This window comes from Pleurodeles waltl, chromosome 2_2 (genome assembly GCF_031143425.1).
Source record: "Pleurodeles waltl isolate 20211129_DDA chromosome 2_2, aPleWal1.hap1.20221129, whole genome shotgun sequence".
Classification (NCBI taxonomy): Eukaryota; Metazoa; Chordata; class Amphibia; order Caudata; family Salamandridae; genus Pleurodeles; species Pleurodeles waltl.
Window position 1 is genome coordinate 112,660,335 of NC_090439.1, and position 14,420 is coordinate 112,674,754.

General features: G+C 41.2%; 1 protein-coding gene across 1 annotated transcript in view; it reads right to left on the reverse strand.

Annotated features, from left to right (window-relative positions):
- ZCCHC2 (zinc finger CCHC-type containing 2) overlaps positions 1 to 14,420 on the reverse strand; it is a 362,663-nt gene that overhangs the window by 224,792 nt on the left and 123,451 nt on the right. The window contains exons 5-6 of the mRNA XM_069219490.1: positions 11,147 to 11,259; positions 8,626 to 8,720 (exon numbers count right to left, since the gene is read on the reverse strand). Of these exons, the coding sequence (XP_069075591.1) occupies positions 8,626 to 8,720; positions 11,147 to 11,259 (208 nt within the window). The remainder of the gene's footprint in view (positions 1 to 8,625; positions 8,721 to 11,146; positions 11,260 to 14,420) is intronic.

Consider the following 14,420-nt stretch of genomic DNA (forward strand, 5'->3'; position numbering starts at 1 on the left):
GTGAGAAACCATAGGTTTTCCCTGGTCTGTGGGTGGACCTGTTAAGTTATTAGCGCTGCACCAGATTGAAGTCTCCCCCCTTCTGTCCCCCCCAACAAGGAGTTCTCTGTCAGGAAGCGAGGATCTAGCCGAGAGATGCTATGAAAAATTGTTCCTGGTGGTCACTGGGAAGATATAGTGTTGCCAGAGTAAACTTATAGGCTCCCATGATGATTTGCAGGGAGAGAAGCCAACACAGTATCTCCGCCAGGGTCCATGTGACGTGGCCCCTGTATGTTTTAGCAAGGAGTATGGAAACTCCTGACCTCTTGCTGGGACCAGAGGATGGGTATCGGCATGGGAATCATTTGGATTAAAGTCTCCCTGAGTCTTTCTTAAACAACTGAGTTTCCTGCAAGAGGGTCACATTCAGATTCCTTCGGCATGGCAAATACTGCCAAACGCTTTCCTGGTGCATCCAACCCTCAAGCACTGAGGCTCACTATTTTGATCAAGGAGTCGCCCAGGAGTCTCCTAGGAATTGGCAGTAGGAAAGTTAAGATAAGCGACGATGTCCCTAAGGAATGGGGAGTTATTCAACAATGTGACAATATATAACTTGTGGTTTCCCACATTGGAAAAAATCGATTCATCCACTGTGGTGGGGTCTGTGTTGGTGGTCTGGGTACTGTAGCCTGCTCCTTTCCATATTCTGACACCCTGTAAGAGCCAAGTGAAAGACATTGCAAAATTTTGAGGTCCCAGCATCCAGGTTAATCGTGGCCCCCTGGAGAGAGAGCCAGCCCATTGCCAATGCTGCAGTACTCCGATTACAGAGTTCAGTGTTGTCTCTCTTCCCCCCTCCCCGCCAAGGATCTCATGCTGCATGTGATGCAGGCGCTCAGAGCGCTTCAGGCGGCTTTCTACAGCTGTGGGTTTGTGGATCTTCACTTGGCTCACCTCGAGTGTGGCTTAGGACCCCTACGAGGTGGCGATGTTGATGAGTTAGGGGATGGGTCCATCCCATTGCTTGGGAGGAAAACAAAATTAGAGCTATTATGGAATGAGCCTCTACCGCAATGCGGGTGATATGGGTTTATTTCCCTCACAGAAAGATAAGTCTGAAGGGCTATCACCACCTGTACCGACTCCCTTGTCCTGCAGGATGGTGGTGACTTCTCGGAAAGTGCAGAATCTTTTCAGTCTGGTGGGGGAGAAATCCTGGAAGATCTCCACTTTGACACTCTCAAAGAGTATTGGACCTTGTTTGCATGCAGCTGCCAAGAAGTCCTCCTTCTGGCAATAGTAGTGTTCTACAAGGTAAAGGATTATTTCTTACCTGGTAGCAGCACGTAATACAGGCTATAAACAAATGGGCTATGGTTTGCTCAGATGAGGCTAACCCTGTTTTTGAGAGGACCATAATTAACAAATGCGCAGTCTTCCTAACAGATTTGGTTTTATCTACATACAATTTTTAGAACTCTTTTCTAATCTACAGAGTGAAGTGGTAGCTCTGCTGTTGAAATAGGACTGCGGAAAAAAAAATACAAAAAGACTAATTTATATGGCAAATCTGATACAACCTTTGGGAAGAAAAGAGGGTGGTCTTCTTAAAACTGCAGTTTTAATGAAAAACGAAATAAGGCTCAGGGGTGACGGGCCTGTCAGTTACTGACTCGTCATGCAGATTTAACTGCTACTAAAAAAGCAACTTTACATGGAAGATACAGTAATGTGTCTTTATGAATAGGCTCAAGACAACAAAGTTCAATTAAGGTGAGGAGAGCAAGGCTTCTGGTTGAGGACAGACCTACTTTAATCCTTCTGGATTACGGGAAAAAAAGATCTTTGATTTGGTCCTTTACGTTAAGCGGTTATAGATGCTAGGTGCACTTTTAAGAAAGAAAATTGCAGTCTTGGTTCAGCTAAATGCAGGAAGTCAGAGAGGATTGCATCTTCCATGATGGATAAGGGATCATTATTTTTGTCCATATACCAAAATGCACATCTTTCATTTGAAGGCGGGGGAAAATCTGGTAGATGGTCTTTTAAATTCGGGTAACTTCATACAGTTCAGTGGTTATTTTAGGTGTCCATACTATATGGCCTCAAGAGTGAGGATGCAGAGTTCAAGGATTTTACATTGGGATGAAAGATTTGGTTGTCAAGTCTAGATACCAAATTGTGTTTGCATGATAATTTCCTGTGAGGTGTGATTGACAGGGGAAGCAGCTCTGGAAACAAACATTGTCTTCGCTGCTCAGAAGATTTCTAAATCATGATCAGTGACGGAATTATGGTTACTGGAGCAAGGCGTAAAAAGAAATGTGTTCAACCAGTTCATCAAAATGGCATTTCCCATTAATGTGGAGCCCGTACTATGGACCCATAATGTTGACACTGAGTTTTGTTAATTTGCAAACATCTATTTCTGAAAACCCCCAATCCAAACAAGCATTTGCAATGCAATGCAATGGGTCTCTCGTTTGCTCGAGTTAGAGCTATTGGCATTGAAAATTCATAACTGGACTTTCTTTGCCACATATATTGGTCAACCCTGCCCCAATTTGGTCTTTTCCTGCCACATAATTCCAGTGGCACTGCAAATAACTAAAGCACTTCAGTTTACCTTTTTCTTCTATCTGCAAATGAAAAGGTTGCCATTTAGCATCCTAATTTAAATCTGCCATTCTAATTCCAATAGGATACCACTTTCATCCCCACCACTATCAGAGTTGCTGACTGGCCGACAATTCCCAAAACAAGACAGCCACGGAGGAGTAACGAGAGAAATAAACTAGAAGGGTCACTCAAACATATCAAAAGTGTTCAAGCAGTCATAGCGTAATAAGGATGTTAAGTTGGCCTGAATCGTGGTCATAATTGCACTAAGGCGAGATTAGTAAAACATATACAATCGTCATGTAATTATCCTAAAAACCCAATAAAAACCTTTATCAGAAATAAACGCTCCGCATTAAATCGTAATGCTCAAAACGTCCCCTAAAGGGCATCACAATGAAAACAGCATTTGTAAAAAACATGGTCATAACCATATAATTAGTCCCTAAAGGGAACAACTACATGAGAAGAAAACGACTAAGTATTGCAGTGAAACCATATATTTATCCCCTAGAGGGCGTAGTGCATTGCACATTTTCAGGGTTAGCAGGCCTACTGCAAAGATATAACAAAGACCCTTAAAACACAAACTGCTTAGCTGTAAAAACAAAAGTTCCAGCCATAAGAGGTTAAAAAGACACTGAATGGACGGAGGGGTTATTTCTTTGGGGTCCCCACTAACCTAGTGTGGGAACCCAGAGATAATTTAGACAGAAATAGCAGGTTGTATGTTTTGAAGGTCCATTATAGGACGACCAAGTGCAGCATATTTTGTAGTATGTTGAATGTAATGCTCAAAAAAAACCCTAGAGAACATCACAATACAAATATAATTTGTAAGAAACATGGTCTGTAGCAATACAATTAGGACCTAGAGGCCAGAGCCACATGAAAATAAAATGAAACTAAGTAGTGTAGTGCAACCATATATTTAGCCCCCAGAGAATATTATGTCTTACACATTTTCAGGCCTAGCAGAACTATTGCAATATTAAGGCTCTTAGAACACAAACTACTCCAAGCTGTAATACAAAAATAACAGCCATAAGAGAGCTTAAAAAGGGACAGAATGTCATTTTGACACCAATATTTTCCTGGATTGTTGTCCCTGTATGATTGTCAAGTCTGTTCTCTGCCTTGATACGAGTGAATATCATACTTGTTGCTGTTGTAGAGTTTGAAGGCCTTGCTCTTGTGGATAATAGGGCCACTGATGGGGTAGAAACCACTTTTATTTAGTATGATTTGGAATCACTGCAGGAAAAATGGGAACAAAAAACACCTTTTCTCCTCTAAGCCTCCCACCAAGACTTCTTATGACTCGGCTGAGACTGCACATGAGCGGTTACATGAGTCTTCTAAAAAAAGAAAAATAATTTAAAAAACTTTAAAGGCTTAGAGTCCGCCCATTACTTACCAGTGGTTGGCTTTGACGTCACTCATTTCCTTGCTTCTCATTGGTCAGTGCCTTCTAAATCCTCTCTCTTCCTGTGTTCTCCAGTTCTGTGGAGCAAGGACCATGTCCAACTTCCTGGCTGCATGCTTCTCGAGGTCCTTTATTTTCCTTCCTTAACTAGTAATTCTCCTTAAGAGTGCATATGTATGCTGGCAGGCTGTCTCCTCCTCCTGCCCCAATCCGCGTTTCTGCTTGCACCTGGGCCCAATTCTTGTTGTTACTTTCTCTGACCTCCCAACACACCTCCCCCAGTTGTAGTGAAGGTCCTTCCTTGGTTACTCTCACCTACTCTCGCAAGCTGCTTTCAATCCCTTTTAATCTCCAAACAAGCATACAGCAATGGCTGCCACTTGGTTACGTATGCTTGCTAAAGCATCTCGGATAGCACAAGAGGTAAGTCGATTTATTGTCAGGACTGCTAGCCACAGTCGTTGCTGAAGTAACGCAGGGGGTAATCACTTATAAATATTTATAATCTTCATGCAGACTCGCTCTGCGGACGCTGCGGATCTCAAGAGGATATGGCATTATGGCCAAAGCTCAAAACTTTAGAACCTGGGAACCAAGTTAGAGTCTCAACATCTCAAAATCCTGTTATTCTGGTTAAATCACAATTTCCCTGTACAATATTATCTCCGATGGCCTTGGGCAGAGTTTATGCTATATACAACTACCAAAAAATTAGAAATACAAATAATTTTCTGGTTTTGGTGACAATAAGTTCTATACTGCTAACAAGTTCTCAAGTTAACAGGAGGTACTATGAAAAAGCTGTGTGGTGTACTGCCTTGCACTGCAGCAGTCTAGTAGGGACGTAAGACACTACCTTTGGATGGCAGTGGAATTAGGGGCAAAGCCTTTCTATACCATGTGCTGGGATTTGTTGCCTGTTTCGCCCTTATCTTGACATGCTTCCACTTTCTGTTTTAAAAAGCAGTATTCACTTTTATTTTACAGTTGTTTGTACTGTGACCAACACCACCCATCAATGTTTAACAGTAAAAAATGTGTCACTCTGTGGTGGAACTTCTGTTATGCAGTTTTATCATCCTTATTTCATGCCTATGCGTACTAAAAGCCACCTGATACTTATTTGGACAACATGAAAACTACACAAACCAATAACAATATCAAATATTTCCAAGACTCATGCAGCCAACAATAACAATAGTAATAAAATGCATTAATAAAGTAGCACTGGGCTCGCCAATTAACTCTGCATAGCATAAAATATACTAAACCAATTGTAAGTAGGTAAGTGAAACAATTCACTGGTGTTAAAGGAAGCTAGCTATAATGTGGTATACGCTCAAACCATGCAAGAGGATTCAGATCAGTGTGTTGGGATAAGCTGCCATTTGTTCCGGGTCACCTGGATTATCACTTATTATGTGATTAGTTTTATCTAGCCCTCCATATAGATCCGTTATTCATCATATTCAAATTAAATATGGGTCCTTGCAGGCAACCTACAATGTTATACACTAAAGGTTGCAGCACTTGTCAATTGTCTAGTAAACACCCTTAGCTTCTCCCCAACATGAATGAAGATTTGTTGAAGTAATTCAGCAAAAAGTCCCAGGCCTGCATTACTGTTAATACCACTATGTTTTATGAGTTTACATATCTTCTTCTGCGCTTGCGAAATATACCCATTTCCAGAGGATGCCCTGCCACTGACAAAGAAAGCTAAACCAGGCTGCATTTTCACAGAACACAGGTGGCCTAGAGTATCAAACACAAACTAATCAATTTGAGTTTCTTGTACAATAAAATTATTATAATGCACCAATCTCCCTACCACTAATTTTGTTGTTCTGACTGAAAATAGCCTGTTTAGACCTATATACAAGATGAAAAGGCACAGAGCTCATCGGCTGTAAATATCTTAAAATGTATGGCTGATGCAATCAAGCTATAGAACTGAACCTGTGCAGCTGTTGCTGCATGTGGGAATGTGGAAGTTAATTGCTACTTACAGGACACATCTCAAACATTTGTTTGGTGATTCAGGTCCAAAGGCCCCCAGTCTGATTACCACCACTGAATGTCTTCTTTGCAGTGGCATTAGTGGATCATAACAAAAGTTAGTCACAAGGTGTTTATTATTGTGTAATAAAAACAGGCTCTGGCAAAAATCTTACTCATGAAAATCAAGTTATGAAATCCAGAGAAAACTAGAACTTAACTCCTTATGAAAAAGCACTCACCTAAACTACACACATGTACCCATATGTATTTTCCGAGCTGAGTGTGAGCACTCACCGGCACACAAATTCAAACCTCGCCTAACCCCAATGGATATGCACAAACCCAGATATTTGCTACAGAACTTTGAAGGCTCCAAGTATCAAACTATTTGTCCCACTTTACAAATCTCAATGAAAATTTCCTTAGATCCCTTGTTACTTAATTTGAAATTTCAAGTATGCACAGCAATTTATCACATTTACACCAACATACCAGTTGATGACATTTACACCTATGCATCGGTACAAAATTATACATTTTGTCTCCAGTTAGTTGATGCAGATTTGGAGTGCGGTGCAAATGTATGCAGCTTGTGCAATTACATTTTCAATAATATCATGAACAATTCAGCTGTTTGCGTTTTCTCCAACCATAGCAGTCTGGGCAGTAGAAAGAAGCCACCTCTTTTCCTCGGTCTCCTACTTTTCTCTGCATCTCTAAATTCCTCCAGCTTACCTCTCAGGCTAATTCCCTTTGTCCCAGAGAGTTATTTTCCATTTTTTTGACATAAAGGATATTATTATACAGAATGCGAATTGGATTTACAGACCCACATAGGCCATGAGGGTCAGAAGCAGTCTTTTTGCCCCAGAAGGTGAACTTCACAAAACGTCAAGGCATTGTTAATAAAATACTGTCAACGATAAAAAAAAATATATAAAAAAAAATAAAATCAGCAAAGATCTCAAAGTCTTAAAAAACAAAACAAAAAAAAGTGTCCCGAGTAAACTTCAGAAAAAGAATGGGTTTTTAAACACTGAAGTGTTGAAAGATCCCGTCAGCACGAACAGGAGAGAAAAAAAGAATTGAGCCAGTGAGGCAAACTGCCAGTACAGTACATACTGGGTAATGGAAACTGCTGCCGCTCTTAAAGTTGCAGTGCATGCTGAGTGCAGTGAATGAACTCGACATGGCTAGCATCTTTCCTTTAATTTTTCTCTGCAGTTACAGTTTAAGCTAGTTTATTTTAGAATACAGCACATTTCTACACAATATGCTCCAATGTGGTTTAGTATCAATTATATTGTAATTTCTACAGAGAAAATGCAGTTAAAACTGGCCTGTCACACAGGTGGAGGTCTCAGATACTTCATCACTCAGGCGGTTGCTTACAACGTTAGAAGAATATTTGTAAAGAAGTGTCCAGTGTTCCCACATGTTGTTCGGTGAGAATCCTACGATGTGGGAAATGCCGGTAGAAGTAGATTTAATTTGGTTGTGTGGTCTTCGTCTATAGGTGGCTGCTTCACTCACTTTACTTTAACCTTACTTAAAACTACTGCAAAGGGGCTTTCACAAATTTCAATCCTCAGAAACAGGCCATTGGCAAATCAAAAGCATCTCTATCTTCATCCACATTCATCTCAATCTCTATTTCTATTTCACTTTAGGCAAGAACCCCATAATACTCCTGATCCAGGGCTAGCTTGAAATCAAGGATAAAGCATTTAAATGTTTTTCTGTACTGGCCAACCATTCATATTCAGTCTCCACTGGTTTCTCTCTTTAACCGCTTAACCCCTACCTACTGATGCTTCATGACTCTGTAGCGGTCCTCTTGTATCACTTCAAATCAGCTGACATTTCATTTGGTTTCTCTTGTCACACTTTTGTAAGTGACACCAAAGGTTTCCACTGCACTATTTTTTAACCTTTCCTAAAAGCTAAGATTTGAAACTATATTGGTCTTTAGACACTTGAGGACACAGTTCTCTCCAAAGCTGAACTCCACAAAACCCAAACTTATAATCAAGAACTTCTTCCATTCTACCATCACATTCTCTTCCAATATGGACTAATGTATCCTTATGCAGGAACCTTGGAGTAAAATGTAACATTAAACTTTAAGCTTCATTCACAGCTACAGCAGAGCCACACCCTCCACTCAAGGGTCCATAAATGAAATCCAATACCACCTCCTGGCCCTCAATCAATCCAAGAGTTATAACATGCTAAACCTACCAAACCTATAATGTGTACAGAACTGTACAGAAGAATAATATCTATGAATCTGAATCATTAGCATCTATTTGTAAGTGTTGTATAGAACACATCTGTGTTGCACTCATATACAATATTCACCCAAATCTTTAAATCTGTGCCCAAGTAGGGTCTTTGGAGCAATGCAAACAGTTTTGTCCGAAGGGATACTTGCTCTTTTAATAGATACAATACAATCTTGGTACTTTATTGACTGCCTACTGGTGTAAAATATTTGAAATAGCCTTATACAAAGCTATGCAAGTTATGGATGTGAGCCACAGCATTTCAAGTCAAAATAATTAACATTCACACATACATAGACATTTACTTACGGTGAGGATACAAAGAATCTATTGTGAGGGACTGGAAGAAGCTGTGAACTTTATGATTTTGTAGAAAATCCTCAGATGCAGAGGACAAAAGCTGCCTACAAAAAAAAAAAAAAAACAGCAATGTACACTCATGTCAGCAAATAACCTTTGGTAATATTGACTTTGTCTCCACAAAATATGAGACTCAGACCATTTCTAATAGGACCTGAACTAGTAGGTACAGTGTGCACACAACAGCACCATTATTAGATAGGACTGTGGGATTACTTCCGTGTTTGACTTCTACATACATTCTGTTTTGAGGACAGACCTGTAATTATTTTTTCCTGATTTGTGGGAATTATGTCATCTGTACCACAATTACGGTCACTAACATTCAATACCACCCCAAGATGACTCCCATCATGGGCCCAATATGTAAAATTTCAAATACCTGGTTTGTAAATGGATTAAAGAAAATTCTGATTTCACTACAAATGTGTATGTCACTCTGGGAAGTTTTTTATTTTTTAGAAATTGTACACTAAAAACCTTATACAAAGTGTTGCAAATTTGCAGGAGATTCTTTTCAAAGCATAATTGCTTCCATCTATGGATCCCCTCTGCAACGTATTTGAAGGAATGGATCCATTGCTGGAAATGTAGGGTTCCTTTGTACTAAAAACATCCTCCATTAAATATTTGGATACAAATGTTCTGGATTGCGGAAGCTTACTTTTAACCCATCTGGACCACAATCAATGATCCGATTGTAGATGGAAATCCCAACAGTCTGTAAAGTTCTCTCTCCAACTTTAATTTTACGAATGACTAAATTTTGATAATTTCCCTTTATCAAATTGGCAGCTATTATCTGGAGGAAATTCAAAATGTCCAAAATAGAGTTAATGTGTTCATTCTAGGAGCATTTAAAAATATGACTTGTTATCCAGCTGGGGGGTTCCGACTCCAACAACATGAATTTTCATTGGTTAGTCTAGAGCAAATTGGGTATTGATTTTTTTCAGCTAACCATTTCCTAGACTCATTTAAATTGGACCAAGTTAGTAATATTATACTTCATTGTCACTGCAACTTTATTTCCGATTGGCTCTCAACCCTTACAAACATTTCTTTCATGAGGAATAGTATTCAACAGCAGCATGTTCTAGATACATTCGGTCAAATGACTAAGATGTAAGGAAATTACATGTGCATTTACCATCTGGATAATGTGAAACTGCATCATGTAACAGGAATTTACCTTGAGCTCCAGCTTTTACATTGCACATGAAAAACATTACTATAACTTTAGCTTGTACTGAAGCCCAGAAGCTATGTCTTTCACAGCTCCGTCCCTAAAATAATTGAAGTCAACTTTATTTCAGATGCTACAACTCTTCTTGAAGATGTGAAAATCTCAATGCAGCAAAGGTAGGGAAATGCTATAAATCTAGTAATAAAGTGATGAGAAAGCTTGATTTATCTATATACACATGTACTTATACATTTAATATTAAACAGCTTTGGTCATAAATGGAGCAACACTGCTGTTCAGGAAACTGTGGTGCAGTGCTTTATCTACAGACGTCCACAATATTCTAATTTGTTTTATTTTAAGCTGTTACTATTTTAACTTGGAGGTATTTGTTGATCAGGAAATGATAGATTGAATTTTCTGACATGCTAATAAAATTGACTACCATAAGCCTCTTGCTATTAGTTCAGTTTAGGCAAACTGAAGGAAAAAACACGAGCTTTTATTTTTATTTAACATTCTAAATTGTAATGCAGAAACTTTGAAATCAGATTGAATGGTTGTAGATAAATGGTGAGGCAGAGAGACTGCAGCTAAATGGGGACGGGGAGGTTGAATAGGGACACACACAAAAAAAAGAAAAAAAAAGATACGGCTGAGATGCAAGGCAGGAGGTATTGAGAGGGTAGCTAAACAAGAGAAGAGGGTAAAAAGCCACATGATTGGGTGGTGGGATAAGCCAGAGGCAAAATAGGAGGGGGCGGAGATCAGAGGCAAGAAAGGAGGGCTTGGGCACGACCAGAGGTAAAACAGGAGGAGGGTTGGGACCTAAATCAGAGACAAAAGAGGAGGAGGGAGTGGGTCCAAAACCAGATGCGAAAGAGGAGGGTTGGTCCAAGACAAGAGGCAAAAGAGAAGGAGGGGTGGGGTCAAGACTAGAGGAGGACAGGTAGGGACAACACCCGCAGCACAAAGTGGGTTGGTGGTCAATACCAGAGGCCTGGGGTGGGAGCAATGATAGACCACCCTTTACAACAGGGTAGGACTTCTAGTCATTGTTAACATAATTAATCCTGCATGACTCAGAAAAATAACCCAATCTGGGGGCCAAATGTAATCATCCATACGTGCCATCACACAGCTATTCGCACACTTCATGGACTTTGAGAAGGAATTCAAAGGACATGAATCAGCAATCAAGGGAATCAACAATCCGAATTTCAGTATCTGGTCACAAGAGATGGCCATTTGATCTTCTGCTGCTTTATGTTCAAATAGCCTTACCTTATGACAGGTTCCAGTTCAGGGTGAGGATGGTCGTCCTCCTTCTGAGAACCCTGTTGTAGTGCTCGTAAAATGGTCTTGTCAAAAGCGTCAGAAGATAGTTCTTTTGGAAGCTTGGATTAAGAGATACAAAGAAGAGATCAATGCAAATTTGAGTGTATAAAAAAAAAAAAAATACCACAGGGCAAGCATTTACCCAACTATGCACAACTCACTGACTTTCTGAACACAACAAAAAAAATTGAACTTGTCTGCTAACATTCTGCTCATCCCTTTTCTGGAAATAAACACTACTGCATTTTCAAACATTATGTTTTTAAGTGCACTTCATTCAAACAGGCCTATTCTCCAACAAAGTGCAAACAAACTTTGATACAACAGGAAATGGATAATGCAATGTAACTGTGAAATTACGAAGATCTACTAAGGAGCAGCAACAGATTTTGTTATTGTTGCCAGACCCGATCATCTCTGGGAAACGAATTATATAAGTGGTTGTATTCTAAAAACAGACTGTCACACCTCCCAAGTGGTTCCAATGCAGTCAACCAAGGTCTGAGTTTGCGTGTATCTGCTTAACATAGTTAAGGACGGGTTCTGTGGTGCCAAGTCCTCCTGATCCATGCAAATGAGTTTCACGCTGAAGAATGCAACAGACTGATCAGAAAATGCCTGGTTTCAGTCTTTCTGGCATGGCATGCAACAAGTGGAAGGTGAGCAACTTTAGTAGTACTGTAGCATTTGTATAGGACCTTATATCGCTGACAAGGCCTGCAGTACTTCCAGGTGGTCAGTTAACAAGGCTATTACAAGGCTATTCCGGAGCATTATAATATTCGGTTTGCGATTCGCTGTTTTCAAAATGCTTCAGAATTTAATGTGGCGGTGGGCAATTGCTCATTATGGTTAAGGGAGCGATTCATAGCTTGGCTCACTGTAGGGATTAAGTACCACCACCAACATGCCCTTAACAATGGGAGAATGGCATGGAGCAATGTAAGTCTGGAAAGGAGCTTCATCGTTTGGGATTATGGTATACTTTTAACTGGAAGAAGGTAGATTTGATGCTATGAATGACCCAAAGATTAAACAAAGGCTAACAATGGGCAGCAAGTGGAACACTTGCAAGTCCAGAGAGATGAGGTCACTTCTATGTAACTGTCAAGAATCTGGCAGACACGTTCTGGAGTTCCTTCTTTAAGTAGGGCCAGAGCTAGCATGAAGGGATAACCTTGGCAACAAAGGAGAGCATAGTTTGAATCATGCAAGGGAATCCTAGATCTGAGCAAAAAGGTATTTTTTGTCACGCTACTTGCAGGATAAGAAGAAGGTGCACCCACAACTACTCTCATAACCACTCCCAAATGCAACTCTTTCATCCAAGTTGTTGGTTTGTGTTAGCCTTCCCAAAGCCAAATGTGAGAGGCCAGATGCTCACTCCAATGTTCACAGATTAGAATCGGTTTAAATTTTTTTTTTTTTTAAACAGCTTTTGATTAATTGAGCTGAGATGGCATTCAGCAGTGTTTTGAATGCCCTGGCCTAGGGAACAGGACTGTAGATCTGAGGAATTCTCAAGATTTAGGGCTATAAAAGAGTCGTCTAGTTTAGCAAGGATCAACAAGTTTGTGGCTGCAACAGACGAGAAAAGGAGGGAAATTGGTGAAACAGCGTAAGAGTTAAAAAGTACCAAAGAAAAAGGCAGGGAGCCCAGGCTCCCAGTGAGCAGTGTGGGGTGCGTCACTGGAGGTTGTTGGACCACAGAGGTGAAACAGGGCCTTACAGCTAGACGTCTGGTCCCTGAGTGCTGCCATCAGGTAGAGCTGTGTAAGAGTGGAGATCCTGTTTGACAGAGGAGGCAGCAGTGGAGTACTCGTTAGAGGGCAGCAAGTAACTAGACTGGGGGGGTAGCTGAAATGTCATTGCTAGGCCTCCCTTTCTTTCGCCTTCCCTCCTGGTGATTCACACTGTGGTCAGTAAGAAGTGGTTGCTGGTTGGCTCTGGGAGGTCAAACAATAAGGAAGGGGAAGGTGGTCCCCCCTGCCCAGAGGAAAATATGATGTTTACTCGACCAGCTGCTGATAATAAAAAGCGGAGCGGAAGAACTGAAGATGGCTGGTGCTCCCTCCAGACCCAAGAAGGAAGAGCTACTACATCTCAAGGACAACATTGCTGGGCTGGAGTGGACTGCCTCAGCCTCCCCCCTCGTCCACTGTGAAGCAAGACTGCGTAGGCACGCTTGAATCCGAGGCAAAAGCTGCTAGACTCAGCAAAATTGTGCTGGCACCAATTGCAAGGGCAGTTGTACAAATGGGAATACAAGGCTGGGAAGCTGCTGTACTGCATCCATACAGCTTGGTTCTAGTCAGCAGAGGGTGAAATCCTGAGCGAGTCAGACCTCCTAGCAAGGGAATTTGCATCTCACTTCCAGGCCTTGTACGCCTCACGGGTAAAGGTGGCTCCAGGGTGGAAGCCTCATCATTCACGATCTGCCTGTCCACAGCTTAACATCGAACAGAGCAAAGATCTACAACAACCGCTCACTGCCTCATATATTCAATTAGCAATATTGTCTAAGCCCTCAGGGAGGAAGACTCCCGGCCCAAATGGGTTCCTGTTGGAGTTGCAGAAAAATATTCCTCCTTATTGATCCCCCCCACCTCCTAGCGCTCCATGTAGATGCCTATGAACGAGAGGCGCTCCCCCAAGTTCTCCAGAAGGTGACTATAATGGTGATTCTTAAACCCGAAAAGCCCTCAGAGGACTGTGGGGCCTCCCACCCATCTCCCCTGGAAGTGAACATCCTGGCCAAGAGACTGACTACACGTCTGGCCACGGTGATGCACTCTGATGTCCACCCTGACTAGAGCGGCTTTATGTCAGGAATACATAGACTAACTTCAAGATGGTGCAGCACGGTTGTTGGTTGACACAGTAGGCATGTAATACTGTGTATTTGCCCATCCTCATAGATCTTCAGAATATTCAGTTTGGCCTACGATTCAGGAAATGGGTGTTTTTCTATACACGGGTCTGTAGGTCAGAGTGAATGGGGCATGATTGGAGGGTGGGCAGGTGAAAGTTTCCATTATCTAGGTACGACAACGGCCCTCACTGAACAGCTCTATTGGGAACTCAACTATGCTATACTACTTGTCAGCACACAGTGGGATATAGGAGAGTAGTCGAAAATGTACCTCGCAGTCACTGGCTGGGATGCTTCATTCAAGATGGTGGCTCTCCCCTGCTTTTTATACACACTACAACACTATCC